The 26,809-nt window shown below is 46.5% G+C and overlaps 1 protein-coding gene across 1 annotated transcript in view; it reads right to left on the reverse strand.

The window, feature by feature from the left end:
• ZNF592 (zinc finger protein 592) overlaps positions 1-26,398 on the reverse strand; it is a 40,254-nt gene extending 13,856 nt beyond the window's left edge. Inside the window, exons 1-4 of the mRNA XM_035335875.1 lie at positions 26,266-26,398; positions 19,987-22,325; positions 4,801-4,979; positions 297-473 (exon numbers count right to left, since the gene is read on the reverse strand). Of these exons, the coding sequence (XP_035191766.1) occupies positions 297-473; positions 4,801-4,979; positions 19,987-22,317 (2,687 nt within the window). The 5' untranslated portion in view covers positions 22,318-22,325; positions 26,266-26,398. The remainder of the gene's footprint in view (positions 1-296; positions 474-4,800; positions 4,980-19,986; positions 22,326-26,265) is intronic.
• Positions 26,399-26,809: the final 411 nt, after the last annotated feature.

The following is a 26,809-nucleotide window of genomic DNA, read 5'->3' on the forward strand; positions in this document are numbered from 1 at the left end:
GCCACTCTGACTCCTGCTGGACAAAGCGTAACAATTAAAATCCTTTTACAGATGTAAATAAAACCAGGAGCCGAAACTCCTCTCCTCCTACCCAAGCAGACTGCATTCGAGCAGACTGCATTTGTATCAAGGAGAGCACGCTGTTGTTAGGAACAAACCTCTGCCAGCAGACAAAGTGGCAGCTCTTCTTCTGGTATGAGGACAGAAACCAAAAACAATTAAAAAAATGGGATGGAAAAGGGGAGTTCTGGAACTACCCAGCAAAGGAAAAGAACAGATAATAACAAAATACTCACTGAGTCGTCTTGTGAGGCTCTCCTGGGTGCTGGCTGGTCATGTGAGCTGTGGTGCTCTCTGCTGACTTGAAGGCCATTGGGCAAAAAGAACACTTGTGGAAGACTTCGCAGTGTTTCTCATGAATGTGCACTTTCAGCAATGCGAGGGTCATGAAGACAACGCCACAATGGATGCACCTGGGGGACACACGAAGAAGAAATTGAGTTACAGCTGCAATATTACTTCCAAAAGCACACACCAAGGGAAAGCAGCACAGAGGGAGGCAAGCACCAGGCTATGGCAGGTCCTCGTTTAGTCTCTTCAGCAACAGTACAGAAGAATCAAGGAGGAATATGATACAGGAATTCACAAGCTGGGCAGATCTTACAAATTGGCAAGTGAACGCATCTGTAAGAGAAGCCTTCAGAGACTACAATAATGCAGAAAGAACAAAGGAAGATGTGGTACAGCACAATGCAGCCCTGTATCTCTGAAAGCCAATTCTTTTTCAGGTGCAAACAAAGAACTGAAGTAGAAGGATCTGATGAGGTCTCCAGGTAGTAACAATCATCATAAAGTTAATCCCCAGCGCACTCACACACAGGAAAAAGAACATTCAGATAAGAAATCTTCAGTAACCCTGTACAATTGCTTTTCTCATATTACACTAAGCAACAGCAAATGACGACAGCAACAGGAAAGATACTGAAAACAGCAACAGAAACTGATTAGGCTCATTAAAATCATTAAGACCCAGGTGCTGCCTGGATATTGCTTGTCTGGGAGCTGGGGGGACCCTCTGGGAGGACTGCGATGAAGAAGCAGAGGTTGCAGGTGGAGCCAGAGGATTCTTCTCAGCAGCCTAAAACAAAGCCCTGGGGCCAGGAGGAAGGCCAGGGTCACCCAGCACGCTCTTGTGACAGGCCTGCCCTGAGATAGCAACAACTGCCTGCAGCCACACTATATTTAGGCTTCAGTGCTCCTCCCGAGCACCCACCCTGCTGCTGGGAAGCCACATGCCGACACTGCAAGGGCACATGAGGATGCAGGCACCTGCCCTTGCCTGCACCAGCTGCAGGGGTCACCATCCCCATGGCAGCACCCGCTCTGGCCCGGGGCTATTCTAGCTGCTGCTAAGAAGATTCAGTCAAAACGAGCAGCAGCAGAGCTCTGCTTGAGCCAAACGCTGCATGTCCCAACCACAGCACTGAAGGAACTTTCCCATGAGGAGCCCGGCTGGGCACGTGTGGGGCCAACTCTTGCGCTGGTGGGATGCGAAAGGCACGTGAGGGGTAATTTCCTCCGGCGAGGCTGGAGTTAAGCTGCTTTATGAATGTTTTTCCCTTCGTTCTGAGGTTTGCCACTTGCCCGTGGTGCTGTTAGCGTTCCCGCGTTCAGCAGTGCCACGGCACGAACGCCGCACCAGCGGCACCGCCGCAGATGGACCCCAGCTATCTAGCAACTGGAAGAGCTCCAAGCCCGTATCAAAAACAAACAAGCTGCTAGATTATCCTTCCCTCCAAAGGAGCCTCCCGACAGCGCTTAGGAAACCAGTCTGCGCTTTGAAGTTGTACTTCAAAAGATCCTTAGGCAGAAGCCAGCCCAAAGGAGTCGAACCCTCTCCCCCCAAAATACACACAGAAACACTCTTTTCTGGAATTTAGAAAGGGAAGCGGTGACAACAGCTGGTATCGTCCTTGGAAAAACATGAGAATTCTCTGCTCGGGTAGTTCTGCCTTCGAGCCTGATCCTCAGTCATGTGAGCCAGGGAGAGAGACTTCTATTGTAGTAACACCAAGAACCCTGTTATTATGGAAGAATAAATTTCCAAGTATAAATGGGAGAAAAAGCACTAATCCTGCCAGTAAATTCTAGCTGGTACACCCAGGAATATTCAACAGGCTTCTTCCACAAACACTTCCCGAATCAACAAGAAATGGTTCTGCATTACGTTCGGTTTTGGCAAGCACTAAAGACTTCATAAAGAATTAGGGATGAAATAAGTTCTAACTTGGGGTCAAATGATCAGAAGTTAATTTAATTTACAGTAAATGGAAGTTTAAACAAAAGCCACTTTGTAATCAAGAATCCCAGTGCCAGAAGGACAAACTTTGATAAAGTAAACTAATTAGCAGAGCAAAGTGGATGGAGGATGTCAGAGGCTTGCCATGTAATTTCTGTAAATTACAGATTCTGCTATCATATCCCAAGCACGGGGAATAGCTTGCAAGAGAAGACTCCAGGATAGCCTCAGGGCAAGGAAGGGTGGCGTACAAGTCTTGGAAAGAATCCTGTGAGAGGATATAAGGCTACAAGATCTCGTTTTAACCTTCTGAATATTTCCTACGCTGTCATCATCCAGCCCCTGAACACTACCGGTGGCACCGAGAAGGAAAACGGGTGCTACATGGTGTCACATCTGTGGGGACAGCTGGACAGTGCCTGGAAAGGGGGGGAGGTGACACTTGGAGCCAAGTGAAAAGCAGCATTTAGGACAGTCTCGTTAATGTTAAACTGCAGAAGACCTCTCTCACCTTCAAGGTAATCCACACTTAAAACTCAAATTCAAACAACCCTACTCCAAACTTCACTGGATGCATTGGGATGTCAGCAGACAAGACGCCGGAACAAGGACTGATCAAAAAAACAAAGCCAAAGATATGTAGAAATTCAAGAAAAATAGACATAGATTGTGAAGCAGCAGAAGTTGAACTGACCCTGGAGAGGATTGAAAAGAAATCCTTGGCTTTGCAGTTCTGCAAGTAACGAAAACAAAAAGAAAGAATAAAAGTCCCTACGTGACCATAGGACAGATGCCACGGATTATCCAGGTATCGTTCTACAACTTGAATTTATTTCTTCTGTTTTCAACAACGGCAATGACATCAACCCTGCAGCAGACAGGAAGGGTAACAAGGGTGGCACAGCCAGATGTTCTCCTACTTCAGTGGATTCAGTTTTCAAAGATGAACTTCAGAAGATACAAAGCAGAGAAGTTAAATTGAACTTCTAGAGAAACAGGTTAAAGCTCAAACACACCAGAGCTCAAAACCTTGCGCTCTGTCTTGTTTTAGATCTTCATTACTGTCCCTAGCTCAGAAAGCAGATATTTGCTTATGACATCTGCAGATGCATGGAAGCTGGCATTGCTGACCTGCATTAAGGAGGCATCATAAAGATATTACTGCATACATCTGGAATGAATAATGTTTTTAAAAAATGCAAGGTCACACTTAAGAATCAGGAGCAACCTCTGCTGTTGGTTGCTGTTGAGCCTGCACTGGATCCTTGCTAAAAGAGCAAGCTCAGGCCAGAGTAACCCTGTGACCCATTACTGACCAGGGCATTTCCAGGGATGGGGATGCTATGCAAGCGGCTCAGCACACTGAAGCTACGCCTGAATTTGAGATTCTCAAGAGCCAGTGAAGTACAACAACTACACTAAAACCACGGCTAGTCTTCTGACATCTACTCCCATTCACATTTTTCCATCTCAGGAAAAAAGTTTGTTTGTTTCCAGCATTCTTCCTTCCCCCTTCTCACAAATTGATTCATTTTTCGAACAGCCTCAGTTATCAGAGCCATTTAGTTTGCAATGGAATTAATTCTTCATTGCGGGCTGTGCACCCTCAGATCAGATCCCACATAAAAAACTTATCTGTTTATAATTAAATTCAGAATCTGTTGGATGTGTCTCTTGTCTTCATGGTCTAAAGGGAATGCCCTCAAAAACTTAAGTGTGATTTTAGCAGAAGCCACACAGTGGAAGCTTCCTGAATTTGTAATTTTAAAAGAACAGCTCCAAGAGCAGAAGTTGCCCTATGCACTCTAAATTTCATAGTATTTAACAGTAATCAGAGAAAAAACAGGACTTTAAGGAATCTTGAAAGGTCACCTAATCCATCATTCATCACCTGAGCAAATCATCTGCATCTCAGCATGAGCTGTATTGCAGCTGAGGTGACCTACACATACAAAGCAGGAAAGGCTTGTAGGGAAAAGTAATGTCTTTTATTAAAGCAATCAATTTGGCTGGAGAAAAGACAGCACAAGCACACACATACACCACCTTGGGAGCCTCCATTTCTCTCAGCTCATAAGAAGCATTTGCAGAGTTTTAGGGACATACAATAAAATCTGTGCCTTTCCTGTGAAGGCACACATCCCTCAGTCCATTATAACTGACATATATATAAGTTCTACCCTTAAAGAGATTTAGAGGATTAAGTTCTGCAATCTTTTTGCTGTAAATATCAATCCTGAGAGGACCGTCTGCAACTTGAAGTTAATACAAGCATCTTTCAACTTAAAGCTGCCTCAATATCATTTCTGTGCTCAGAAACCTCCCCCTAAATTCTTTTAGTCATTTCCCGTTCCAAACGTGTTTCGCCCCATTGAGACCACGTGGTCCTGCGACACATCCCCATTTCTTTCTGCCACAAGCAAGACATTTCCAAAGACCTAAATCCAACTTCCCCCTCCCTCTTGCCGCCCCGGTGCAGACCTTCTGGAGCTTGCACAAACCTGAATCCGACTTTGCGGGAGTAATGCAGGCAGTTCTCTTTGACGTGAGTCTGGAAGTAGGCAGAGCGGCAGACGGCCCCGCACTCCGGGCAGCAGTACGGGGACTTGTGAGCGTGGATCCTCTGGTGAGCGCAGTAGCTGCACTGGTTGGGCAGCATCATCTGGCACACTTGGCAAGTCTGATGGAAGAAAGGTTATGTTATTTATGTATTTATTCCCTATTTGCTTTCCCCCTCCCCAGTTCATCCTAGAAATCTTTCAGGTTTAGGGGAAGCCCCAGCACGTTCCCCTACCTACCTGGCATTAGCTCTACGACACACCTTGGCCTGCCTTTGTCATCTTTTTCCACAACAAACCTAACAACTGCTCTAATTAGCCATTTCAAGTGAGTGTATCCATTCTAAAACCACACCCCCTGTGATTTATTTCCCTTTTTTCTTCTGTAAAAAGAAAACAACAACTTTCAGCTCTTAGCTCTGACAACCTACGCAGTCACTGCCCTCGTTTCAGCATTAAGACGTTTGAGAAGGAAAGCGCTTTCCTCAACACGCCCACGTCCTGCACCAAAATCACCAAAAACGCAAACTCCCCTATACACTGCCTCAGAATGCTTACCACCAAACACAGTGCAGTGCCTTCCCTACCAAAACCACATCTGTCTCCTGCAAAACTTCTTCTAACTGGACCAAATCTGAACTTTTAAAGAACACGAGCCACGTGTGCTGTGAATCCTTGCAGGTGCTGCCTGATAACCTTGTATTGGAAACGATGCAGACGCTTTTTCTCCCTGTTTCTGTGCCTCTTATGAAATCCCATTTTTGATTCCTGCTGTTAGAAGGGCCACACTTAACAGCAATACCGATCTGCAGAACAAGCATCATTTACATGAGACAGCGTTCAGTTCCACAACAGTACGTACGTATGAACGGCCAAAGTAGATACCTACCTTCCATTTGCGCCCTCTAGGAGCTTAAACTCTCTTCTGTCATTAATAAACACATGCAAAATTATTCCTCTGCTCCTAACTCCAGCTTAAGAATGAGCTACAGCAAGCAGCTAATTATGGATTATCAAATTGGATAATTTAACTGCATCATGTCTTCCACCCCAGTTAAAGAAGGCTCTGAAGAAGGGAGTATGTCTTCGTGGCCAAGTGAAGCTTTTAATGTAGCATGTGCACACACAGGTGGTCCAGCCTAAGTCCTTCAGACTTCACTGCTGGCAACCAGGGTAGAAACCTGGGAGAGAACCCCCTGAATCTGACAAAAAGTAAAATAAATCCAAATGCCGCGAGGGTCAGCTCCATTTTCTACACCGTTGCTACTTCAGGGAACATCTCTGATGCTCCAGCATGCAGTGCCTCTTAGGGAATTGTCACAAGTACTGCAGGTATCAGAAAACATCAGTTGTAATAAAATGCAAAGCTACAACAAATCCAAAAAGATTTTTTTGGAGGGGGAATAAAAAATTAGGCCCTCAAGGAAGGAAGAAATTTCAGAAATTGCCAAACTATCCAAAAGACATGATTTGAGATGTTACAAAATAATTTTAAAGCAGAAAAGATTCCCACAGGAAAGAGAAGAATGGGTGGAATATACGATACCATAGAAGCCCCATGCAGACACCCAAACCTAAACCACATTCGAGGGTATTTTAGCCCGTCCCAAAATCCCCTCATTTCAGCAAGGAACAACAGCACTACTCAGCCATGGTCTGAACCCATGAAATATAAACGGCAATGGGAAAATGGGAAATTAAAATACCCCCAGGACCTCTAGGCAAGGAGTATTTTAACTGCTGAGCTCAACCTTCATTTCTTCAAAGCGCTCTCAAATCACCGAAGAAGAGCTACAAGTAGAAACCGATGTTCAGGGCAGTCTCAGCTTTCTTTGTCTTTTACAGATTTTTTTCTAACCGGGTTTCAATTTGCAGTGGGAAATGTCACTTTTTGGTGTTGTTAGAAGAGGACTCTTCAACTTTGATCCCACCTAGTATTTAAAGCAGACTCGGCACAAACACAAGTAGAAGTCACCTTTGCCCTCATGTTGTAGTGAGAAAGACCTCCACAAACCCAAAAAACTGCCTTGACAAGGCTGATTAAATTTTGATTTTAAGGCAGCAAAGAGACAGTTTGGGGCTCACCTCTTGCACCCCAACATGCCTTATCTGGCACCCCCAAAGGCTCCCTTGGTCCCTGGGCAACCAACACACAGAAAAACCTGGATGTTCACTGCCTAGAGTGCTTGTGCTTGATCTGAAACGTGCCCAAATCACCCTTCTGCCTGCAGCATTTAATGGGCTTTGTGTCCGGGCAGGGCTGCCTGGGGATGCGCAGGCTACACACAGCAGCAGTGAGCTTCCCCACGACATGAAAGGCTCGTCAGCGACCCAAAACATGCTGTCATAGGGTACAAATGTTTGGGGGCCAGCTAGCAAGAGGCATCAACGCTAATGGTTATCTTCTTCAGACCATGCAAGAGGCAGGAAGGCTGCCAGAGAGTGCGCATGCATGATAGGGGAGGAAAAAGCAAGAGTCTGGTGAGGATAAGGAGAAACGAATTTATTGCGTCTACGGATGCCGTGGCAGAAGCTGGAAGGATTCCCACGCTGACACCATGCTGCAGAGTGGGGACAAAACAACAAAAAAAAACCCACAAGCCTCCGAGTTCAGATTGTCTCATGGAAGAGACGAGAATTTACAGAGCAAACAGACAAAATGAAGAGCGATGAGTCACGGATAAATTAGTAAGAATAATGAAAGCTGTCATCTTTAACCAGCATTACTTGTACGGTACTTGGGAAAAGTCAACACAACTTCTCCCTCCCTGCTTCATCCAAGTTCTCCAAAGGACTCCAAAACCACGAGGACAAGGAAGATGTGACCTCCAGATGGGTCAATCTACCTGGATTTCCAAAACGTTCTGCAACGCCCTTCTCCAAAGGCTTTCAAGGGAACTAGCCGCTAGGACGTACAGGAAGAAGACTTAGGCATGGATAAATCACTGGTCAGAAGGCAGAAATAAACAGCTCCTTCATGGAGGAAGGGCTCTAGGAAAGGTCTGCTGGAATCTGGGCTCTTCAAAATATTCACAAAATATCCGGGAAAGGGAACAAAAAGTAAAATGGCAAGGAACGCTGATGATATCCTGGTTAACAGCGTATTACAAATAAGAACTGACCACAAAGAACTGCAAAAAGCCCACACAGGACTAAGCGTCCAGGTATGCACATGGCAGGTTATATTTGGCTATCGAATCAAAGCGACGTACACGGGAAGAAGCAGTCTTAGCTTTACACACGCAGTGACAGGCTGCAAGCTGAGCACTGCCACTACAGGAAGGAGACACTTCTGAGAAAACATCACCACAGTGTTCTGCAGCAATCAAAAAAAAATAGATGCCAGGAATGAATAAAAAAAATGCAAAACCCAGCACGGGATGAGACAGAAAACATCTCCCCCCTGTCCGTAATTCCCACAGGTCACTCCTGTATGAATCGCGGTCACGTCCTTCACTCCAGGGTATACAGTACAGCTGAAAAAGGTTCAGTGGAGGAAAATAAAACCAACAGCTAATACCTTTAAGCTTATTCTCATCCTTTCCTTAAGGCCTGCAAAAGACTTGAGGCCAGAAATCCTGGCATTTAGCTGCCCAGAGGCAGTGCAGGAGCATGCACCCAGCTGGTTCCGACCAGGAGCTGCTGCATTTCTCAGGAGCAAAGGGGCCGCCCCATCTCTGCTCCCCACATCCCCAAGGCTTCATCTCGGAGCCCAAGTGCCTTTTTCTTTTGCAACGCTTCTGCTTTGTATGAGAAATTTTAACTTGGTTCCAGATGTCACATTATCTCTCTCCTAGTTTTCCATGACTTTTCAAAGAAGCCTGGCAGCAATTTGAGACATTCATTAGTCAGTTATTTCTAAAGCGTGTTACCAGGATATGATTTTGAGTTGTGTAATGTCTGCGTTTCTCATATACTCCCATAACCTACACTTTAATCAAGAGTTATTTATTACAAGTTTTATTCAATTCTGGTTCGCCTGCCACACAGCATTCGGGCTTTTCTTTCAGAAGTCACGATCACACACACCGAAAAACGCTCAGAAGCTCAGACACCCCAGAATACTTAATTTTATTCCCATTTCCATTTATTAACATCCTCAGAAGGGGAAAAAAATACTCAAATACTCACTGAAGTAGAGTTAAGGTTGAAAAAACAACATACTAGACCAACTTGTTCAGAGTGCAAACTGCAATCCTGAAGCCACAGAGGCATTTGTGAATCAGGAAATTAGAAGATAAAGCCCAGTTTTGCTGCGGGAAGCACCTGCACAGAGACAGCATCATCGACCCTTCTGCTTCATTAGAACAATTGACTAAGTGACTCTGCCTCACATTTGATCCGTTTACAAGCATGTTTTCTTCCAGCCCAGCCGCGCACAGCACACGGGATCAGAAAGGCAGAGCGATCTCCCTTCTCACACACAGGCACCGCCGCAAAATCCCGGCGGGCAATTTTCCCGGTGGCTACAGATGAAGCCTGTAACCGGGCACGATCCCATTAACACCCCACTGGAGGCTGAACCCGGGGCACAAAACCCTTCACTTTCACTACTCCTGACACAAACCGAAAGGGAACCAGCTTCAGTGCAAGCAAAGACACTTCGCATTGGGTTCAGACCCTCTTTGCTGCTATAGAGAGCTAAGGGATGCTGACAAAATTCACATCTATTTAATGAGAAGCCCCCAGCCTCCTTGACATGACCATTGCGTAGCTTCAGCTGAAAGCATGGGGTCATGCTGACTGTAAGGCACGGAACTTAGGCTACAAAAGAGGAAAAATTTCATAAGGCTAACAACAACCTCTACGTTAAAAAAAATATCATTAAGGACTCAGAGTGAAACAGTTAGAGGGGAAGAGAACTGATATTTTTGGAACACAAGTGTTCTAAAGAGCACTTGTCCTTTACATATTCATACCAAAAATCCCCCACCAGAGGTGCCCCAAAGCCCCCCTCCTTCCCAAATCCAGCCTGTCAATAGCTTTTATTTTTCTGCTTTAGCAGAACCAAAGGGACAACCAATACTTCTGGCAGCCAAGGGACCGCAGGCAGTTCAAGCAGTGCAATGTAGAGCAGCAGGATGTTTCTGCTATTAAAAAAATTAGAAGGGAATTACCACTTAGAGTTAACCGTTAACTTTGCATTAGCTTTCACTTACTGCCTCACTGGGCTGAATGCCAGCAGGCTGCATCCTTCAGCAGGGCCGTGCGGTGCTGTGTGGCACGCTGGCTCCGGCAGCCTGCCGCTCCAGCCCTCACCTCCAGCTCCACACCTCCCGCAGGCACAGCTTTTTGCCAGCCCGCCCTGCAGTCAACGTCTCTGAGCAAACCAGATGCCTGGAGGATGATTTTTCACTTGGATGGTTTCACGTTTATAATGTTGCTACACAGAATTTTACCTATGCGAGCAGAACTGTATCCTTCCCCCAGGCTTTCTTTGAATAGGTATTGTTTCATTAACACATTCAACTTAAAGATCTGAGAAGCTACAAGAGAAACCTAAAGTCATTAATTAAAAGAAAATTCTGGAACCAAACTGATATCCTGAGACCAATGCATTCAAGTTTTGGTGAAGGAACATGCAAGTCCAGCCCTAACGTGGACATTTTTAACCTAATTAACTCCGTACTCTCACGGAGTACAAAGACACTTCTGTTTCCTCGGTTATAGCTGCCTGTTTTAACGTGTTAGCCTAGAGGGCCAATGCCACCACGGGAACCTGCTTGGCCGGCAGCCTAAAGGACTTAATTACAATTCAATGCAGAACTTTTCCATCTCTCCCCTCTTCTGCTCACTCTGGCTCACTCCCCCTCTCCACCACGTCTGCTCTTTGTTGCATCCCACCTCCCCTGGTCGCTCTCATCAGTGCTCCTGCACCTCGTCCACCACCCGACGTTCCCAAACCCAGCGTTCTCCTCACACCCCCGGTGACCCCCCCCCCCCACACACCCCTAAATATTCCCAAGACACCGGGGTGGTTAGGCCCCAGTCAACTAAGGCATTCAAGTAAAACCTGACTCCCTGGAAGTTAAGGCTCTTCGATAACCACAAAACACGTTTTTGCATTTGCAGAAAAATGTGTACATCTAGGACTTGACAGCTGTAGGAAACAGTGGAATTTCAATGCAAAATGAAACTTCACACCGGTATCCCACGTACGGACAATGCTGCATCAAATAAACTTAATTCTGAACGTTCTTGATCTGCAGAACTTTTCTCCTGATGTCAGCGATAATTTTAAGAATTTCAGTTTCCACATCTTTTCTTCTGAGCCACCGAGCAACCACCCTGCTTCTCGCATTGCGACTCGAAACCTGAACACCCAGTTGCTAAAATAATCCCTTACTGGATGACACTGGGCTTTCACATCCCCGCTTTCAAGTCACCAGTACATCCCCTAAGACTACATGGCACTTTTCCTTCTCCTTTCTGATGACGGTAACGTTAAAGCCCTCTGCTTGCCCTCCACCCTGCAGGGCAGGTTGATGCCAATCTAGTCTCTCAGCTCTGCTTCTTCCTTCTCACCCTGCATTTCCTTGTGCTTTGTGTCCTCTCAAAGACAGAAGATAGCAGTTCACACACCATTTTTGCTGTGATTTTCTCCACGTTGCTTTTTCACTGACTCCCTTCCTACTTCACCAGCCAAGTACTTGCTAAACCCAACTACAAGATCCCAGCCCTTGCCACAGAAGGAAGGTACGCAGGATCCCCTCCCTCCACCTGCAGTGCTTTGCCTGACACAGCCCAGGACACCATTTTACTCCTTGGGCACGTTGCGGGTTCACAGTCACCTTGGTGTCCCTCAGGACTCCCCCAGGGCCTTCTCTGCTGGGCTGCTTCCCAGCTGGGTGCCGCAGCATGTCCTGGGGCTGGGTTTTGGTGGTGCTCCCCAGGGCAGGACTTTGCACTTCTCCTTGGTGAACCTCATCAGGCTCCTGCCAGCCCGCATCTCCAGCCTGCCCAGGTCCCTCTGGATGGCAGCACAACCCTCTGGTGCACCAGCCATTCCTCCCAGTTTGGTGGCACCTGCAAAGATGCTGAGGGTACAACGCACCCCGTCACCCAGACCATTAACGAAGCTGTTCGACAGGCCTGGACCCAGCCCTGACCCTTACACACTGCTAGTAACTGGCCTCCAACTGGACTTTGTACTTGCACACCACCCCTCCAGGCCTGGCTACGCAACCAGCTTTCAACCCGCCGCACCGTTTGCTCATCCAGCCCATCCTTCACGGCTTTTCTAGGAGGTTCCTAAAGAGGACAGCAACAACAGCTGCACTGAAGTCAAGTTGGACAGCATACAGTGCTCCCCCCTCATCTCCCATGAGGGAAGGCCACCAGCTTGGCCAAGCACAAGCCAGCAGCTCACCCTTGCCAGGAAGGCGGCGAGCAGCAGTCTGGGCTGGAGGGAGGGGACGGATCCTGCCCTGCTCAGCTCTGGGGAGGCCATGCCGGGAGTGCTGGGCTCCTCAACACAAGGGAGACCTGGATAGACTGGAGAGAGTCCAGCAAAGGGCCATGGAGACAACAAAGGGACTGGGCACCTCTCCAGTGAGGAGAGGCTGGGACTGCTCGGCCTGGAGAAGTGGGGGTCAGGGGGAGCTCACCCAGGTCTGTACATAGCTGAAGGGAGGGTGTAAAGAGGACTGAGGCAGGCTCTTCTCAGCGGTGCCCAGCGCCAGGACAAGAGGCACTTGGCACAAACTGGAACACAGAAGCTTACGTCTGAACATCAGGATGTGCTTTTTTACTGTGTGGGTGACAGAGCACTGGCACGGGCTGCCCACAGAGGTTGTAGAGTCTCCCTCCCTGGAGATCTTCAAAAGCCATCTGGACGTGGTCCTGGGCAACTTGTTCCAGGTATCCTCGCTTGAGCACGGGTTGGAGCAGATGGACCCCGAGGTGCCTCCAACCCAAACAATTTTGTGACTCTTTCAAGCAGATCCTTGAGGAGGCCTAAGTCTGCTCCCCTGAAGTCCAGATTTGTAAGCTGCTTCTTCACACTTCTCCCTGCCCTCCACAATCTCATGGACACCACAGCCAAGGCTGCTTTTGACCTTCACGCTTCCAACAAGCCCCTCATTATCAGTGAATACAAGATGCAGCAGAGCACTGGCACCCCTTTCACTTGGGTCAGGAGGTTGTCACTGACATGCCCAGGGGTCTCCTGGATTGCTCGGTCATTAACTGTTCGGTGGCTGCAGTCCCCCACAAGGACCTGGTCCTGCAAGCGCCAGGCTGCTGCTAGCTGCCTGTACAGGGCCTCATCTGCCTGTTCTCCCCATTCAGCCAACCTGTGGCAGATACCCATTACCGTGTCATCCGTACTCATCTTCTCCTTCACCCTAAGCCAGAAGCTCTCAGTAACCCATCACCAAGAAGAGCTCCATGTGTTCCAGCTGCTCTCTCACACAAAGGAGAACTCTTTCCCTTCACAGCCTGTTCTTCCTACAGCACCTGCCTCCCTCTGATGCAGCAATCCCGTCACGCAGGCCACCCTACCGAACCTCCACGACCCCCCGGGATCACAGCGACTGCACACACACCACGCTGGTTCCCCTGCGTGCCCCTTCCTCTGTGCGGACCTCCATCCCCTGGGGGCTGTGGGACCAAACGAGGGTGGGATTGTCACCCTGTGTGGCAGCAGCCCACACGCTGATTTAAGCGGACCATAGAGCTGCGCCCTAACCTCCTTCCTCCCCAGCCTCTCCTCCTCATCTCAACGCGCTGTTCTGGCCTCAGGGTACAGGCTCTGGCTCCTATCCTGCCACTCATCTCTTTGTCTGCGCTCCCAGCAATCCCAGCCTGCAGCCTCATTCCCTCCATGTGCTCTCACCATAACATCCTCCAACCCTTTGCTTCAATAAAATTCAGAGGGAAAACCTCCATTTAAAAAAAAAAAAAAAAAAAAAATCAGTCTTTGCTGGTATCTAGGAATTGCATTAATTGCAGTTGGTTTGGAAGAGGAAGAAAGCAGTACTCTGCAGGGCCAGGAGAATTTCTATTGATTTTCAATCCTCTTGTTTTCCAAATTAAAACATGAACATGCAGGGAAAAAAAAGAAAAAAGAAAAAAGGAAAAAAAACAGCAGAGATATAGCTGCTTTCTTACTTGCTACTTTACTGCTGGGGGATTACCAGTGCAGCATGTGGTCCTACTAGCTTCTGGCAAGTTTTAGCCAATAAATTATAAAACATTGATTTAAGAGGGGGAAGGAAGAAGAAACAGAGAAAGCAGCCATAAAATTGCTTTTAAGTAACTCTAGTGTAGGTGGTGCATAAACAGGATACGTCATGTCTCACTGAAAAAATCTTATTGGACAAATAAAGAACAACAGAAGAAGAAAGAGAGGGGGAAGAACAAAAGCACAGAGGTGGAGGAAAATTCAGAGGTCCTTAGTTTACATGTTGTACTTCAAGTCTTAGCTACCTCTGTGGATTTGGGATGGTAACATCAAAAAAGACAAAAAAAAAAAAAAAGTAGGAAACATCTCTGGCTACTGGTAGATGGACAATTATGCCCAAAAGGGTCAGAAAGTACTTTGAATTCTTGCACATTATTGTGTGCTGTTCTGTCCTTGCCAGAAAAACAGATAAGCTGTGTCTCAAAACCAGTTTGTATCCCTTGTTTGTTACTTCTATGGGAAACCTTTTCCAGAATTCATTCCTCTGATGATGACAAACCATCTCCCAGTTTTCCATGTAAATCTGAGTCTGTTCTCGCATCAACGCTGCCCATAGGTTTAAAAAGCTCCACTCTATAAACATCACAGCGAACACAGAGCAGCCTCACACACTCTCACTTTGTGAGAAAAAGCAGACCTATAATGAAAGCATGAGGATCTGCATGGTTTTTGTTCATCTGGAATTTGAGCTCAGTTCCGAAAAGGCTACAAGAACTGCCTGATGCTGACAAACTACAGAGGGTGATCCCTGAAGGGAAACACTTCATTTTTGAAGATTTGATTTCTGGAAGAAAGTGCCACAACCCTCACCTTAATATTGTGACTTGTGTGGTACTGAAGGAGACCCATTGTAATGTTTCAGTTCTTTGCCAAGCTAAACTCATAAAGGTCTTTTAATTTCCCCTCATAACATCATCTTTCCATTTCCCCAGTCGTTCAGTCTTCATTTATTCCAGTTTCTCTCCGATACGCATGGAACAATACATGTTTCTCCTGGTAAGTAATTGCTAGCAGCGACAGGGAGCATTAACAAGACCCTGGCTGGTACTGCAAGTTAACTCAAATCCCTTGCACAGACCGGTTGTTCAGAGCCTTCCTGCGACCAAACACACATCCTCATTTTCAATTGCTTCATCCCATTCCTATGTAGTCTTCATGACCACCTAGGTCCTCCTGTAAAACATCCAGTTTTTCCCCCGATGACTTATTACTCTGTTGGTTCCACAAATTTTATCAACACATTCAGCCTCCAAGGTCCTTCATACTAACATCAACTAGGATGTTTGATAAAGCCACCCCTAGGGGAGTCCTACGGGCAACCTGGCCCCAGTTGCAGTTCCCTCCTTTTTTACCTGATTCTGCTCCAACCTCTTAACTTTACTCCTTCGGTACAGCCCTTCCCCACACAGCACTCCTGCCAGCCATTTCACTGAACATCTGGACCATTAGGATCTACCTATTTCTCCAATCCAAAAATAAACTGTAGAACATGCACATCAGATTAATTTGGCATAATCCAGCAAGTTTTTAATCAGACTTCCCCCCCTCCAAAAAAAGTTACCTACTCTAGAACATAACACTGCTGTAGTCAGACCAAACAGACCTGAAGCTACAAGAAACATCTGCTTCCACCTTTTGAACATCTGGATAAACATAATACCTGCATGCAGCACGGCCTCCCGTGTGATCAAAATCCAACCTACCAGATAGTCAAGTTCACATACTGTTTTCTTCTTGTGATTCTGCAACAGATGAGGAGTAATTAAATCCTATCAAGTGACGATTGCAAAAATGGCCTCACAAGTCTCCAAAAAAAAGGTAAAAATAACTGAGATCCATTAATATGATCCACTTAAAACACACATCCAGTAAGTCCTGTTTTCTATTTCTGAAATGGATTAACTCGTAACTCGCAATCCCATATCCTCACTAAAAGCCAGAGAGCCCGCTTTGGTATTTAGCTGCCTTCATCTTACGCATATTCTATATGAAACTAAGTCCAGTAGGATTTCCCTGCTGTACTTTGAGTAACTGCAATCATGTAGCCACTGAAAGCCCAAAATGTAATATTACAGTCAAGCTCTCAATCATTCCTCTAAAGGTCTTTCCGCTCCACCTTCTCAATGCCAGCATCATCGCCTTCTCATCCTCCTAGTTGCTCCCAATCTCCTCCTTTCTCCACTGTCCGGACCACATCCACGTTGCTCTTCCCTTCTCCAAAACAACCAGGATCCACCTATGGTATTCACATTTTGGCCTCACCTAGGAAACTCATTTACCTGTTATCAGCCCCGTTAATACGGACTTTACCCAAGGCCATTCAGAAAGATAAGACACAGTATTTTCCAAACCACTGTCAGGAACAAACACACAATTTGCCTTACTTCCCTTTTGAACAGATACAAGAAACATGAAGATGTCTAAGTAATTCAAAAAGTCACGGTAAAAAATTCCAAGTAGAGTGAGAAGTCTTAAGCATCAATACCGGGTAAGTTTTCTCATGGAGCGAAGCCAGCTTAAGCCATGTCCCCTCTGCAATCCAATCATTCCTGCCTCTCGCCGCAGCTCACTTGTCCTTCGGTTATTTCACTGCAGCCTGGAACTGGGTAACTGGAAAGTGTCATACTGAAAAAATTAGCCTTCTACTTCCTTTCTTGAACAACCCTGTTGGTAAGACATCTTCCCTGCCTTCTTAACAAGGTGACATTCTTGTTCCACACCAAGCTGGAAAGCTTTTTCTTTTCTTGTTTCTCAGGTTATGCACACATTAGATGTGCATGCGTCACAGTTAATAATCCAAATTTAGCGTCATTTAACACCAATCAAAAATCAACCCAGCTTACTTTCCATTTGTCAGGGGTCGCCATCTTTTAGTACAGCCCTGGGAACAGCAAACATGCCACTGCCACCCTTTGTCTTCAGCCACTGACCTTTCCCAAGAATTCCCTTTCATGGGGTAATCTGGAACCAGGTACCTGAATAATCACTAATGATAACCTTTAGGCAATAATGGGGACCTGCTCTGCTACAACCCAAGTTAAAGGGATTTTTTTTCTGTTTCTTGAAGCTCTTTAGAATATGTAAGCCAAGCCACAGCTTTACTTTGAAAATAACAAGATACTCATTCCCAGAATTCAGACACAAGCTCTTCTCCACGCATCCTGAGGAAGGCACAGAGCAAGATACTGAAAAACACCCAAAAAATCCAAAATATTATAGTGTGATTTCTGCTAGCTTTAAGAAACGATGACAATGCTTCCCCATCCCAAAGACAGCTGTTTCTAAATCAACGTCTCAATACACCAAGAAGAACGTCAGGGACAAAAGCACTACACAGGAGTTTTTGCTCAAATGCCTAAAATTACAACAAATACTAAATAATTAGTCTCTTGAGACATGGGGACATGATTCATGTCTGAGGTTGTCCACAGCTGTTCATACCACCTCTGCGTGTTGGCATTGTCCTGCAACAGGAGCAACACTCCAGATCAAGCACGGGCACACAATTATGTGCTGAATTCACTGGAGCACACAATATGGAAATTATGTCAGATTTAGGCTTCTACATTATCTGCAAGAGGGGAGAAAATACTTCAGGAGTATTTTGTGGCTTCTTCTACCACCTAAGAAAGTGCTTGTGAAACTAGTTGTTAGGTCATCTCCTGCTCCTACCAACGTTCCTCTTTTTTTTCTTTTTCTGATCTATGTAAGAGTAGCAACCTCAGAAATAAATGCAATTCCTGCCCACGGGGGCTGGAATTAGATGACCTCTAGGGTCCCTTCCAACCCAAACCATTCTATGATACGTAAAACCTTCAGCTCCTTCCTGCCCCAAGCACACCATGTCAGCACCTTTTGGCCGTGATGACTCAGAGAAGTCAAGTGTGGCAGCCATCTCCTGCACGGACCCCCTCCAAGACCAGCTAATTTCACTAACGCTTTCAGCTCTCAGTCCGGTAACACAAAATACCTTGGGTACTGCTACAAGGCAGAGGGACATCTTCCCTGCACTACTGCTAGATCTGGACACAAACAGTAACAGGCATACGGGCTCAAGTTGTTTTTTCCTTTAGAAATGTAACAGTTTTGCTGAAATGGATGTTCTGTTGGATAGGTTGGTTTAGGTTGGATTTTAGGAGAAACGTCTTTACTGAAAGGGCCGTGCAGCTCTGGAACACGCTGCCCAGGAAAGTGGCTGAGTCACCACCCGTTGAGGTCTTCAAGAAACACGTAGAACTTCACAGCATGTTGTTGTATTGGTGGACTTGTCATTACTAGGCTCATGGTTGAACTTGGTGATTTTCCAACCTGAATGGTTCTGTGACGCTGGGAGGGCACAGAGTACCAGGGGGTAATGGGGATGGGGGACAGGAGATGCACTGAAAAGGGACTCCCAACATAACACTGTGGACAGGGTGAATGCATGCCTTCCAGTATAAGCAGGGGAAGACCAAATAGGGAGTAGAGGGCTTTGCAAGCTCTACTGTCCCCTTTTTCTAGTTTTTCAATGGTTATATTCAGAAAAGCACTTTAAAAAAGGTCTCACATCTAGCAAACCTAACTCAAAGTGAGAGGCATAAACTTTTCTTGGTTAAGTTACAGAATAAATTATTTGATTACAGTCTAAAAATACTATCAGACATTTGTCCTCTCTTTAAGGAGCTCTTGAATTGATAATCCCACAACAAAAATAGGAAATACATTTTTAATGCCACTGATTAACATTTTAGCTCACTTAGGAGCACTCACTGTATCCCCTCACCTGAAGGCTTTTCGTTCCAGACTGCTGACATTTCCTAGAAATGTATTATAGTTCAAAACCAAGTTATGGTGTTGATAAGAGTGCAGCGCTTACTGGTCTGCCTCAGGTAAGAAATGCGATTATGTGGCCACGTCAATCCCTTCTGGCCTCGCTATTTTTCATGACAAAACCATTCAGCCATAATCTACTTTTTGCTGCTGATGAATTTAAGAGAAAGATAACAAAGCATCTACACGGGGCCACTGCATGCCCATGCTAGTAACCTCAATGCTCCCGGTGGACATTTAACAAGTAAAGGGAGGCTCTGGAGCATGCAGACACCGCAACGGCCACGGCAGAAAATGGCGGTCAGACCCCAGAAGGTCACTTGGTGGCACGGCGTCCTCATGCAGGGAGCTCACGGAGGGGAGCACTGGGAGTGGAGATGGCAGCCAGATGGCCGTGGAAAGCTTTCATTTCACGCAAAGAAATAAGCAAAAAGGATTCCTCCTCCTGTTCAACTTTAGGGTGGTTTATACTTAAGTGGGACTGACCATATCCTCTAAAATAAATTAGAGACAAACAGCAACCACAACAAAAAAAACCTACACACACACACCAAAGTGTATCGTCGTGGTATGTAACGAGGAGCATTCCCTTCCTATTCATCAGTAGAGGCTGCTAGCCTCTCAGCTAGTTCCATCCCAATATACACTTTACCAGTCTAAAAGTAAAAAACCAGCACCAAAAGTTCAAAGTATAACGCAAAGATTTTGGCACCAGTTCTAGGAAAGGTAAAATTAAGCTCTGTCAGATGTCCTGTACCCAAGCCTAGAGCACAAAAGCCTGTTCAAGGCACTGCTCAGCGCTTGATGTGCTAGCTGGCGATCTCTGATCTCCAACACCATCTTTCTTTGATGCTCGAAGATCTCCATAGTCTCCCTCCAGCTCTTTTCTTGTCATCCCCATAATTAAAGACACTACCCACTTTTAACTGGCAAAGGGTAAAAAGAAGGTAAGCAAGCATCGCTAAGTCATCTCTTCAGATGCTCACATCCGGGCCAACACATACCCCAAACATTCCCTGCAAGCACTTCTTTTTTAAACAAAGCAACTCATCTGCCACTATGACACCTACTTTTTTCCCTAGAGGACAATGTCTTTAAACTCAGATTTAACTAATAACATTGAAATGATGGCTTACCAGTCTCTCATTATCTTCTGAGGTTCTCTGGTAATGAGCCGCTAAAGCAACGTAATCCTGCGCCTGCTTGTTACATTCTAAACACTTGAGTCCTTGACGGATTAGTCGCAATGGGTCCGTGTAGAGAGGCAAAGCGGGCTGAGTGTTTGTAGAAATTCCCACCCCGTTTCCTGAAGTTGCATTGGGTTTTCGTGAAGGAGAGGGCGAGTGCAAAGTCTGAGGAGCCAAAGATGCTGAAGAGCTTGTAGAAGGTGAAAACATTTGGTCTACGGAAATTGGTTTCATCAACAGCTGAGAACACTGCATGATAAATCCTTTGCTCTTATGATCTCTTGCATGTTTAAGCAAGCTACACTTATTAAAAAAAAGTAGCATAGTTGAACACTGAGTGCACATGACTTCAATGTGAACGCTTCGCCTACTATAGTGTTGAGTCAGGCTTTTCTCTAAGGCAAACGAATCCCCACATTCCAGGCAACAGTACCCAGAGGCAGGTAAATTAATACTGGTGTCAGGTGGAGGGCTAAGGTTTGGAGTATATATTGGCACCGGATTGGCACTGTGCAGTACTTTGTTAAATGCCTCCACAATGACAGGAGCAGCTTTCTTTACTTGATGCACCAGCGGCACAGACATTTGAGTCACCTGAGGCTGATTCCGCCTCTGCGCTGATGACTTCGCCGTAACAGAAGCAGCAACACTGTGAGGAACTAAGTTGAGATTTGCCAAGTGCACAGCTTTGGGAAGAAGGCTGGAGGTGGTCACGCTGGATGGCTGCACCACGATACTCTGCTGCTGCCTCTTGCTCAGCTGCTGCCCAGTGATACCTACTTTTATGGCACCGCCACTGCAGTTTGGCAGTGGAGATAAAGACACGGCAGATGTGCTGTTTGCAGCAAGATCTGTTTTCATACTATCTGTGTAAGGACTCGCTATGTTTGACAGCTGGATAGCCACAGCAGCCCCATTTTTGGTTGAGTTCTTGCTAGCCTCACTTTCCATAACCGCGCTAGTGTCAGGGGAAGGGAAGGATTTGATAAACTCTTCAGCAGATGAGGTTTCTGCAGGTGACTCTTCTAACGATTTACCCAGCTCATCGTTTTCTGGCAAAATTCTAGTTACAGTTCTTTTGATTTCACCAGAGGATGTCTTGATAGTCTTTATTCTAACTTTGGGAATAGCTGGTGGAGAACCGGCTGCCATGGAAGGCGAGCCTTTCCCACTGCTGTCGCTGCACACGCTTCGAGGACTCTCGGGCTGCTTGCTGGCCTTCCTCACCACCTCTAAGGGGCTTCGCGGACTCTTTGGCGACTTGGGCATTTTTGGACTTCCCTTTGTCCCATCTTTAAAAGGACCAGGTTCCTTTGTAAGGTTCGGCTGATCGCCTTTCGGAATACAGGCGACCTTTTTGGCCTGAAGAGCTACTAATGCAGCCACGCAGGACGACAACTTTGAATGAGTTGGCTTTAACCTCTGGCGAGGTGGTACTGACGAAGACATGTTAAGATCGGGCACAGACCCTTTATCTTCTCCTAAGTTATTGTGAGGGAGATCTCCAAACACCAAGCCTTCTCCAAGGAAGCTATTAGTATCTACCAAGTCCTTGCCTGACTCCACAAACCTCTCCGCGGCTTTGTCTTGGTCTCTCCTGCTCATTTCCAGCCTACTATCTGGCTGGAAGTGGATCTCCATCTTTTGATCCTTTTTACAGTATTGATCAAACATGCTTAATTCAGGCTCTGGTACCTTCCTAAAATGATCTAGTACTGAAGCTCCTGTTGGTATATACATCGAAGGTGGTGGAAAATATGGAGTTTGGGCATGTTTCAGTTTATCACCAATACTGTTCTCTTTGAACGCATCCTCTGGTTCAGGGCTGGAGATCGGGCTAAACTGACTAAATGTTGGCAAAGGCTCCGATTTGGACTGGTCCAATTTTTCAGAGTAACTTCTTGAGCTATCACCATTAATAAAAGTCGACTCAAACTTCCCATAATTATGCACTAAAGCATGAGCCTCTGATGGTAGATCAGACCCACGAAACCCGTTGTGTAGCAGACCAGTCCCCAGGTGATTTCCCTCCTTTTCTGCTTCAAAGGACTCCTGGCGACTTGTGTTCTTCACTATTACACTCACGACAGGAGCATCAGAGGGAGGCAAAGAGTGGGACAAGGACACATTTTCATCTATACAGATTCCCGATGACTTCAGGTGATTCTCGTTCTCCTCCCCAGCTGATGGGATGGTCTCCTTGGCATCAAGGCTTGTCGGATCAGGGATGTCAAAAGCAGCCAAGAGGTCATCAAAGTCTGGGGTTTTCATGTCCCCCATGATGAAAGCTGCAATTAAAAGCAAAATACGTTGTCAGTTGTTATGGAATAATTGCCAGAGGTGACTTAGAAATTAAACTTATATTCACATTTTAAAGAAAAGGTACAGCACTGAAGAAGCCTCCAGGGTGGAGTGCAGCTGCACTGCATGGAAGTTCCCCAGGCCTCTAACCTTAGGTGTTGACCACACCAGAGGGACCTGGTGTGCTGACTCTAAGAGGAAATGTACAGAGGGTGGAGCAGAGTGGAGACACCGTAGCCAGGCTCAGTGATAAGATGGCAACTTGAAGGCACATCGGAACCAATAAGCTGCATATTTGCTACCCTGGGCAAACAGCCTGCCCTGTTTTTGACAAAATGCTGTCCTTTTGATGAACTTTGTCCATTATAACACCAAAAGACACCTCCATCCCAGAAGCTACCTGCCTCCAAGGTGTAACCACGCCTCCCTGGGAAACTTAGAAATCTCTACAGAGTCATTTTATATCTTTTCATGCATTTGTAGCCAGGCAGTGTTACTCATATTCTTGGTATTTGCACGTGCTTTGCAGACAGCGAATTTATCACCAGCAATCCAAAGACCCTGTGCATCTGCTGCTTTAATAAATTGCACCACTCGTTAATCTAGCCACGGTAGATCTCACTGAACATGACCAAACTCTTCAAGCGTGGCCATGGTAGTTCATGGAACACAACTAGATTAGGGGTGTACTGCATTATTTGTGCGTCTGTAATCGCGATGGTTCAGCACTCTGAATGCAACCAGACTTAGAACGACGAATTGAGCATCGCTCCCAATAAATTTAACCTTTAATGCAATAGGTATATTTCTCTCAAGGACAAACTTTGTAAGATGTTGATGCGAATGAGTCTTATGCGACAAAAAACAACTACCAAAAACACTAACGCAGCATGGTACAAAGGCTAGAAACATCTGCTGCAGACACTTCAACTTCCATTTCAACTACTCAAAGATTGACTGTTTGCACACACAGATATTCGCTCTGCGGGACCTGTTTTTAAACACGGCTTGCCTGGCACAAAGGTATTCAGGCCAAGCAAGCTCTCTAGGGAGAGGGAACACCACTCGGGCTCCTCCAGGCCCATCAGCAACCAGTATCAGTTCAAACTGTGGCCACCAAGCAATTTTCACCACACCGAGCGTCTCCCACTAGCGTCAGTTCTCAGTTTGTGTCATCTTCACCCCTCCTGCCGTGCTGCTTTGGAGGGCATCATGGGGAAGGAACCTCTTCTACCTGAACTGCTCCTGGACAATCAGCAAAAGCTCAGTTCCCATCCTGCTCAAGCTGTGGGGCAGATGACAAATGACAGGAGCAGTTCATCTACAGCCCTGCAACACCACCTCTCCTCTCCAGGTTGTCTGCAGAGCTGCTCCCGGCGTTGCAAGCAAAGCAGTGGGAGATGGCATTCCCTTCACCTCTGGTCCAAACGCAACCTTTTAAATGTCACCGAGCCCACGCGGAAGATGTTCTCAACCTGATACCTCACTGCTCCAAGAACAACTGTCATCATGTACTTCTGAATCTTTTTGGTTGAAGTTAATTACTGCCTTTTTTTTGTAGAGCTAATACTCTGAAGAATTCAGTCCTCCTTCAAGGCAAAAAAGCTAAACAGGTAGGCCAAGAGAAATAGGCCTGAAAACTGAGATGATTCCCTATGCAGGGCAATTTAAATAATACAAGTCTTCAGTAAATATTTCAGTACAGCAGCTCAAAGCACTGCAAACCAAGCGGGGGTTATTTGAAACAGGGGGCAATCCTTAATTAGGTAATGATACCACCAGGCCCAAACTGCCCAAAGACAAAGTAAAGGATCGCATCCGAATCGTAACAAGAAGTGACGTTCCCAGCCAGCTCTCTTCACAAGCCCTCCAGAAGGGAGCGGGGCTTAGACACTAGCCACAGAGGCCTACGACAGCAATAATAAAGCTCTGATGAGATGCATGATGAAAACTGACAGCACAGAATTGCTTGAACATTTATGCTCACTGCTGTACGGAATACCGGGTTTGCCCCCACATTTAACCAAAATGTTGGTGCAATAAATGCACTTCCCAAACATTTAATGAGCCATCATTTAACACATTTTATTTGAAAGCCACATTGATGTATGCAGGGAGGAAAAGGCCCAAAGAACTCCAAGTAAAAGCGCAGAGCACCAGTTCCTGCTTGGCAAGGAGCACCCACAGGCAAAGTCAGTCCCGCCACGCTCACTTGACTTGGGCTGCATCCGCGCTGCCAAAGCCAGCAGCAAGTGAGAGAGGCGGAAGGAGTGGCAAGAGCCCAAAAGAAGGGGGAAGAGCTGAGAGCAGAGGTGCAGGCAGGGAGGAGTAAGGACCCTGGGACAGGCAGAGGGAGAGAAAGCAGCTGTTTGACACCTCCCCCAACAGGCTGGGAGCTGCTAATTGAAGGCTGTTTTCATTATTTGTGACTGGGTTAAAAAAGTTCAAACACCACATTTAAAGGCAAACAAAACACAACTCTTCCTTCCAGACTGCTGGTACAGGGAACCAGCATTTCTGTTTCTAGAGCTGGGCCAGGAGAAGTCACTGCAGCACAGAACAACAGGGTGTGCTGGTCTTTGAGCGTTAGTTCAGTCGTGCCTACAGACAAGCCCCGGAGGTGTTGCTTTGGTTAATCTACTCCAACACACTTCTGTGGAGATTTACTCGGCTTAAAAGTGGCTCGCTGTGGTTTAGCTTAAACTTGTTCCCATTCTTAAATTAAACCACAAATATGAATGTCCAGACAGGGCTCTGCAGTAATTTACAAGTCCCATCCCTCAGCAAGGCAGGGCAACGGTGCTTTGAGTTAAGACGCCAAAGCCCAGAGGATTACCCATATGCTTCAAATCACCAGCACTTGATAATGAGTTTAGAAACATCACAGATTATTGCAGTTGGCAAGGAGCGCAGACCTGAAACCTCCCTTTCCTTTGGGTGGGAAGACTTGTGCCAGTTGGGCAGGAGCGAGGCATCGTTCAGCTGCTGAGATTTCTGGCACACAAATCCCTAGGCAAGGAAGACATTTCGTTCTGTAACCTGGAACGCCCAAGTTTTATATACAGAAAAAATCAGCTTGCCAATAACTCGACCCTTCTCTTCTCGCCCCCAAACACCTATCCACATCTATGGATGTGTCGGTATTTTAAAACACAAGGCAGAATAAATCCAAGGTATCTGCAGCATTACCAAATAAGCTTTTCTTGGAAGAAACCTGCATTTTCAGATTTCGTGTATGTCTTCAGGCCTAGAAAAGACCAGCTTATGCTCTTTGCTATTATGAGAAGTCGTCTCTATTCAAGCGTTTCCACACAAAACCGCATCTTAAACTTGTCAAATACACAATTCCTTAAGAAAAGCAAAGTTGGACACAAATACTAGAGAAGACTGCACATGCATCTTGCCAATGGAAGAGATTTTAAATGACATAAATTTAAAACTCTGATTAAACACCAGTTATTTCTTAGATAACAAACAGGACAAGTATATTGAAGAAATTCTGCCCAAACTTTCCACAAACTGACTTATGAGGAAAGCAGAAAATAAGGACTTCCATCCTTACTCCATCCTTCCATTGCTGAAGACTTGCCTTAAAAACAAAGCTCATAAGCCAAGTTTCTCTCTCTACTTGCCTATAAAAGACATGGAGGTTGAGACTTGCAAAGCAACGGGTTAGATCAGTAACATACGGAGAGAACAAGGACTCATGGAGTAAAACACATATATTTCACTGTGCGAAGCCAACCGCAGAACAGTGTGTTTCTGCGGGAGGCAGGGAACCTAGATGTCTCCATGCCATCCCCAAAACCCATGAGCTTGCTGCAGGCGCTATGGCAAAGCCTAGGGCCTTCTGCTCTGGCTTAGGCTTCCCAGCTCCGCAGAGGTACCTCAGTACTGGCGTCTCGCACACACGCGTTATATACAAACCTTTCACCAGCAGCGTTATTCCTGCGGACTTTGGGAGATCCACAGCGGCTCCTCTGCAGACTTCAAACCAGCGTGTAACATGCTGCTCAAGGAGGAAGTTCAAGATTGCCACCTAAAATGAGAGAATGAAAATGCAATTACACGAGGCTGGGCGTCTTCAAACAATAAATATTCATAAATCTGCAAGACAACAGTTAGGTACAACGGAAAACATCTGCCAACGGCAGCTCCCGCTGCCACTCCGGGCCCAGAAAAAGCAGGCTTTTCCTGGAGGGGGTGCGGAGGCAGGCCGGGACCGCTTGCCAGGGGAGCGCCTGGGGAAGGCTGGGATGTCAGGAGCGCAGAGCGGGGAAGCGTGGGGCGCACACGCCAGCTGGCAGCGGCGGAGGCAGCCCCAGCCCGCCGAGGAGCGCGGCCGGCCAGCGGCTGTCAGGAGGGAGCGCGTCTGGGGAGGCTGGAGCGCGGCAAACTCCGCCAGCCGGCGGAGGCTCCGGCCAGGGGCAGCAACACGCAGCCGGCAGCGGGGGCAGCGCCTTCACACGCA

This window comes from Oxyura jamaicensis, chromosome 10 (genome assembly GCF_011077185.1).
Source record: "Oxyura jamaicensis isolate SHBP4307 breed ruddy duck chromosome 10, BPBGC_Ojam_1.0, whole genome shotgun sequence".
In the NCBI taxonomy this organism is placed as follows: domain Eukaryota; kingdom Metazoa; phylum Chordata; class Aves; order Anseriformes; family Anatidae; genus Oxyura; species Oxyura jamaicensis.